At 52.2% G+C, this 6,201-nt stretch overlaps 1 protein-coding gene across 1 annotated transcript; it reads right to left on the reverse strand.

The window, feature by feature from the left end:
* Nucleotides 1-2,479: 2,479 nt before the first annotated feature.
* Cst6 (cystatin E/M) lies at nucleotides 2,480-4,088 on the reverse strand. Its single transcript, XM_038313611.1, has 3 exons — nucleotides 3,786-4,088; nucleotides 3,004-3,129; nucleotides 2,480-2,674 (listed from the first exon to the last, which is right to left on the reverse strand). The coding sequence occupies exons 1-3, from the start codon at nucleotides 4,023-4,025 to the stop codon at nucleotides 2,591-2,593; spliced, it is 450 nt and encodes a 149-aa protein (XP_038169539.1). The 5' UTR covers nucleotides 4,026-4,088; the 3' UTR covers nucleotides 2,480-2,590.
* Between the last annotated feature and the right edge of the window lie 2,113 nt (nucleotides 4,089-6,201).

The following is a 6,201-nucleotide window of genomic DNA, read 5'->3' on the forward strand; positions in this document are numbered from 1 at the left end:
GAGTCCCACATGCACTGTCTGAGCCCCGGAAAGATGTCCAGAGCCCCTGTGTCCACATGGGACTGCCAGCGGGACATGTGTCTGTGCTAAGCATTGAGTAACGTGACGCTCACTCCTGGCCCAGGGTCTCCCCACCAAGGGTTAGCTGTCTTCCATCATTTATAGCAACCTTACTCTTAGTGGAGGCCAGTCCAGGGGTCACGTAACCTGTAGGGACTCCAGAACGGGAGCTGGAGGGTGGTCGGACCAACACCTAGCCTGACTACTGGCTTTTGCCAGGAAGCAGTGCAATCTCTGGGATTTTAAGATAAACATTGCTGGTGGAAATTCCTCTCCTAAACTTGCTTAGTCACGCCTAGGCCCAGGAATACACCAAGCAGAGGAAATGCCATCTGGGATTTGGGCACAGGTTCCAGGGGTGGAGAAACCACTACATGGGCTTTCTGGAGTCCTGCCTCTCCCCGGGCCTCACACATTCATTCAACAAGTATTTCCTGTCATTTGCCCTGTACTGGTTCCAGCTGCATGCTGGTATCTCCTGCTTGGTAAAACCTGGGAAATCTTCCAAGCAGTGACTGCATAGCACAAACTGAACTGTCGTGTGTATCAGGTTCCAGCAGATGCAGGGCTGCAAGTATCCCCTATGTCAGTATCAAATCCAGCCCCTCAGTGTGTCAGGCTTCCCAGGTGGCACTCTATCGCCATTCTCTCCCTGATGTGGCCTTTGAGGGCTGTAGACAGGACCCCAGTTGTAATTGCTGTTCATGAGGCCACAGCGTTGGGAGGGAGGAGGGGGTCAGACAGGAACAAGAGAGGTGTGAGGCCTGTCTTAGAAAGGAGAAGGCATGAACAGTGACAAGCGACTGTCTGGTCACTCTCCACACCACCCCTGTGACACCAGCTTGAGCCTAGCACCTCCTAGTGCTCTCAAAGCAACCAGTGACTATGGCCTGTCCCCAGGGTAGATGTGTGTTAGTGTGTCTCAGCAAGACTTCTGGACACGAGTCAAGGGCTGGCTTGCAGGGTTGGGGCGCTCATCTCTAGGTTGCTTACTGCTTCTCTGAGGCATGTATTTTCTGCCTGTTGTCTCTACTTGTGTGTTTCTAGGCTGTGTTTCTAGCATTTCCAGGACATGTCACCTCAGTGGCTCCTGTGACTGGCCCCACCTCTTTCGTTTGACCATGTGTATGACAGGAATTGTAACCACAACAAAGCCCACAGAGAATGTAATACCTGTTTCCTCCAATCCAGCAGGACACTGAATGGGCCCTGCTGCCTCCTGTGAAAGCAGCCCTTCAGGGCAGCAGGCTGGCTCTTGTTCCCTCTGGTGTTCCAACACCCAGGGCCCAGGTTTTTTTAGGAATCTTGCTTAAAGCAAAGCACTGAGAAAATCCCTCTGGGGAGGATGTGAGAGGCAGGTTCCTAACTTCGCGGCCTTTTGGCCTATGGGGATGCTAATGGAGAGGAGGTCACTTCCTGCTACCAGTGTGCACGACAATATTTGTGACCTAGGAGCCAAGTGCTCTGGAGCCCACAGAGCTGAACATCGGTGCTTATCTTACACTACTCCCGAGTACTGAGCGTTTAGCAGGCTTCCCTTCAAGTGTTTATAGTGTGGGCCTGACTGGATTGCAAACTGCCTGGAGGCCCCTCAATGTGGCCAGGGTTATGTCCTGTAAGGCCAGCTCTGGACTAGTGCCAAGGCCTCAAAGGCTGAAGTTTGGAACTTGACATTCCCCCGTATGTATGCGATCAAACATTTCACACACTGAGACGTGAAGTGCTGTGTTTGCTGTCCCAGAATGTTCCTCGCTGAAGGGAGAAAAGATTATCGTGAGCTCCCTGTATGTCTGCTGTCAAATGCTCTGTACCACTTCCTCATCTGAGAGCAATAAAAAGATCTGTGCCACTAATAAACATGCTGACCTGGGTCATCAGCCCTTGCAGCCCTCCTGATGGCAGTTTCTGACTATCTCATCTCCATCCACCCTGTCAGAGTTCCAGCATGAACCCAGGAAGAAATGCCAGTCCTATTCACACAGACATCCCTCTGTAACAGTCCCAGGGCTTCATCCTTTGTTTTTGTTTGTTTGGTTTTGGGTTTTTTGTTTGTTTTCGAGCCTGGATTTCTCTGTGTAACAGCCCTGGCTGTCTTGGAACTCACTTTGTAGACCAGGCTGGCCTCGAACTCCCAGAGATCTGCCTGCCTCTGCCTGCTGAGCACTGGGACTAAAGGTGTGTGCCACCACTGCCTGGCCCATCATCCCTCTTCTGTGACATTCCTTCTCCCTTACCTCCGAGACTACTGGAAGTGTCTGAAGAATCTCTTCCCTATTGAGGGATGCACCCTCAGTACTGCCTTAGGCCAGTCAGCAGGGGCTTTCGGGAGTTAGGGCAGAGGGCCTGTCAGCTACAGAGTTCTGAGAGTCGCTGGGAGCCGAGTGAGAGCCGGGATGAGTGAATACACAGGAGAACTCAGTGCAGGAAGCCACACTAAGAATTTATTTCAGCAGATGGGGCCCATGGCCCTGAGGTCCCTCCACCACCATGCTGGTCCCCACGGGCTCTCGTCACTGTCCCCTGAGACAGGTTACACCACCTTACAGTCATGCTTTAGAAGCTGAGTGGTGTTCTTCCAGGGGACTTCAAGGAGCTCAAAGTTGCAGCGCAGCTTCTGAAGAGAGAACACAGTGGACAAGGAAGGTGAGCTTGGTGCCAGCCTCCTCCTCCCACAGTCAGCCTCCCGCCTGCCACATCTCTCTGGAGCCAGGGACAGACGACCAGTGGTACCCAAAATGAAGTCAGATGTCAGGAGATGATCCCAGGTCTATCAGGCAACTCCCACCCCAAGAAGAAACCCCAATCTCTCCTCCCTGCACCCCACCCTGGCCTGAGTCACACAAAGACCAGACAGGACAGGTCCAGCCAGGCCTTTGCCTGGCCAGATAGACTAGTCAGGATGGGCAAGCTAAGGGCCTCAGACGCTGCAGAGAGCGTTGTTACCTCTTGCTGCACTCCTGCGGCCAGAGGGCAGGTGGTGAGGTCCATGTGATCTCCAGAGACTCTGGTCTTTCTGCACTCTGTGCTCTCTAAGTCCATAGTCAGATAGTACTTGAGGCCAGCCACCAGCTGGGAAAAGACAGGCAGGTCAGAGATACCTGGGAGCCCAACCGAGGTATGTGTCTACACTTTCCCTCCAAGTCTTCCACTTCGCCTGGCAAATGCAACACTCTTGCCTAAGAATTCAGACCCGTTTCGAGGCCAGCCTGGTCTACAAGAGCTAGTTCCAGGACAGACTCTAGAAACTACAGGGAAACCCTGTCTCGAAAAACAAAAAACAAAAAAAAAAAGAATTCAGACCCGGAGTGGAGGTGGGGCTTCTAGGTGTAACCTGGGGTGGAGGCAAAGCTGCAGGCCCTGCAGGAGGCTGAAGAGCCCCTGTGTACACCTGTCGGTAACTGGGGCAGATGTGGAGAATGGCACGTGATACCTGCTCTATCTGGGGCCCCTCCCACTCCATCTAACACGGTTAGGGAAGTGAGGTTAGTGATGTCAAAAATGATTGAATCCTGAATTTGTTTATATTTAGATAACGTTGATTGCCATAGGTTTTGCCATTCGTCCGTTTTTGTTTGTTTTTAACTATTTTGTAAAATGGGCTCGACGTCATGATTGTCTTAGTGCTGTTTGGTATCCGGCCATCAGCTCTCTGGCCTGTCCCCTGTCCCTCTCCTTCTCCACAGCCACTCTGTCCCACTCTGTCCCACCACCAGCAGCCACCATACCTGATACGCAGCATTGACGATTTTGGTGTCTCGGAAGTAGTAAAGGCTGTTGCTGCCCATATTGTAGGTGCTCACAGCGACCTGCGCGGCCCTCTGCACCCGGGGATCGTTGGGAGACAGGTTTTGGCGTTCTCCGGTCCTGCGGCTCCGCAGCTCGGCGCGGGCGTCCGGGGACAGAGTCAGGAGGCAGAGTGCGAGCAGGGCCAGGCCCATCGCCAGCGGGAAGTGAGGACGCTCCATAGCTGCAGATGTCAGTGCCAGAGCTCCATCCTGAGTGGCTTTTACAGGCTCTCGGGGCCCCGCCCGACTCCGCCCACCACCTGCCCTTTTTCCCTTAGCAGGCCTGGACATGGACCCGCTGCAGGTGCCTGGAGGCGGCTTTACCTCCCCCACCTAAGTACTGTAAGGACCAGGGGTGGCACGGAAGTCCCAGAACCTCTACGTGTAAGGTTGCTGGCCTATCATCCCTACCATCCAGGAGGGAGAGGACAGTGACAGTTCACCAGCGCCAAGGGCCACCCGTGAACCTGAAATGTGAACTGCCAAAAGATCTTACTATGGCCATTGCTTTCTTGCACTGTAATTCTTAGAGAAATTGCAACCTCAGGCCTCCATTTCTTCTTCTGGAAAATAAACCTAAGGATTCAATGAACTGACCTAAGTAAAGCGCCTCGGAGCAGCTGGGTGCTGTGCAAACAGTAGGTAGGTAGACAGGAGTCCTTACTACCGAAGTCACACTACTGGATTCTCACAGCCACCATGACAGGGGGTGACAGAGCTTGTGCTTTGCAGAGGTGGGAACAACACAGAAGGGAGAACTAATTGCTTAAAGACATGAGCTGGTCCCCAGCAAGTGAGGACACTGAACAGCCCATTATCGTGTGTGTGTGTGTGTGTGTGTGTGTGTGTGTGTGATAAAACAAGGTTTTCTCTGTCCAAGGCTGACCTTGAACTTGTTGTGTAGTTCAGGATGACCTTGAACTCCTGATTTTTCCGGCCTCTACCTTCACGTACTGGGATTACCATCATATTTAATATTTTTATATGGCACTGAAAAATTAATCCAGGGCTTCCCGCATGTTAGACAAGTGCTCTACCAAATGACGCTACAACCCCATTTAGTTTTGTTGGGCTGGAACTTAGGATCTCGTGTCTGCTGGGCAAAACTTTACCACTGAGCTGTAATCTTCAGCCCTCTTTCTACTCCTTTTCAGACAGGGCCTTGTTCAGTCTCCCAGTTGACCTGACCTTGCTCTGTAGCCAGCTAGGCCTTCAGTCTTTGACTCTCTAACTTCAGGTTAGGGATTACAAGCCTATGCCACTAGCACCAGCTCAAATCTGTGTTTTTGTTTTGTTTTGTTTTTCGAGACAGAGTTTCTCTGTGCTGCTTTGGAGCCTGTCCTAGAACTCAATCTGTAGACCAGGTTGGCCTCAGACTCACAGAGATCCGCCTGCCTCTGCCTCCCAAGTGTTGGGATTAAAGGCATGTGCCATCACTGCCCGGCTTCAACTATGTGTTCTTGCCAGGCTGTGGCGGCACACACCTTTAATCCCAGCACTCAGGAAGCAGAGGCAGGTGGATCTCCGTGAGTTTGAGGCCAGGCTGGTCTACAAGAGCTAATTCCAGGACAGGTAGGACTGTTACACAGGGAAACCCTGTCTTTAAAAAAACAAAAGAGCCGGGCGGTGGTGGCGCACGCCTTTAATCCCAGCACTCGGGAGGCAGAGGCAGGCGGATCTCTGTGAGTTCGAGGCCAGCCTGGTCTACAAGAGCTAGTTCCAGGACAGGCTCTAAAAAAAGCTGCAGAGAAACCCTGTCTCGAAAAACCAAAAAAAAAAAAAAAAAAAAGAAAGAAACTCCGCTGTGGTGAGGATAACACACAGTACACCCTTCCCCCAGTTCTAAACCTGAATGCCAGGGTCAGGAGGCAGGGATTTCCCAGCCCAGAGTGCCATCTTCACCCCATCCAGCTACACAGTTGCTCCACCCGACAGCCCCTTATGAAAGACAAACTGCCAATGGCAGGCATGGTGTCTCCCACCTGTGATCCTAGCACTGGGCAGCAGAAACAGGCAGATCTCTGTGAGTTCAAGGCCAGCCTGGTCTACAGAGTGAGTTCCAGGTCGGGGCTACATCGTAGACTTGTGAGGCTTTGTATCAAATATATATATATATATATATATATATATATATTTGATTCTTATAGTCTTAACCAGGCAGGGGCCCTGAGTTGAGGGACCCTAGTGAGGAAGTAGAGAAAGAAACAGGACAACTCACAAGGGAGTCGCGGGTGAAGCAGCTCCAAGCAGCCAGGGAGCCTCCCAGCTTCGAGCTCACACAGCTCACCTGGCGTGGAATCCAGTCACAGTTCCTCCTACAGCTCCCTCAAAAATCCCTCAGGTGGAGGGGCTGGGG

This window comes from Arvicola amphibius, chromosome 1 (assembly GCF_903992535.2).
Source record: "Arvicola amphibius chromosome 1, mArvAmp1.2, whole genome shotgun sequence".
NCBI classification, from domain to species: domain Eukaryota; kingdom Metazoa; phylum Chordata; class Mammalia; order Rodentia; family Cricetidae; genus Arvicola; species Arvicola amphibius.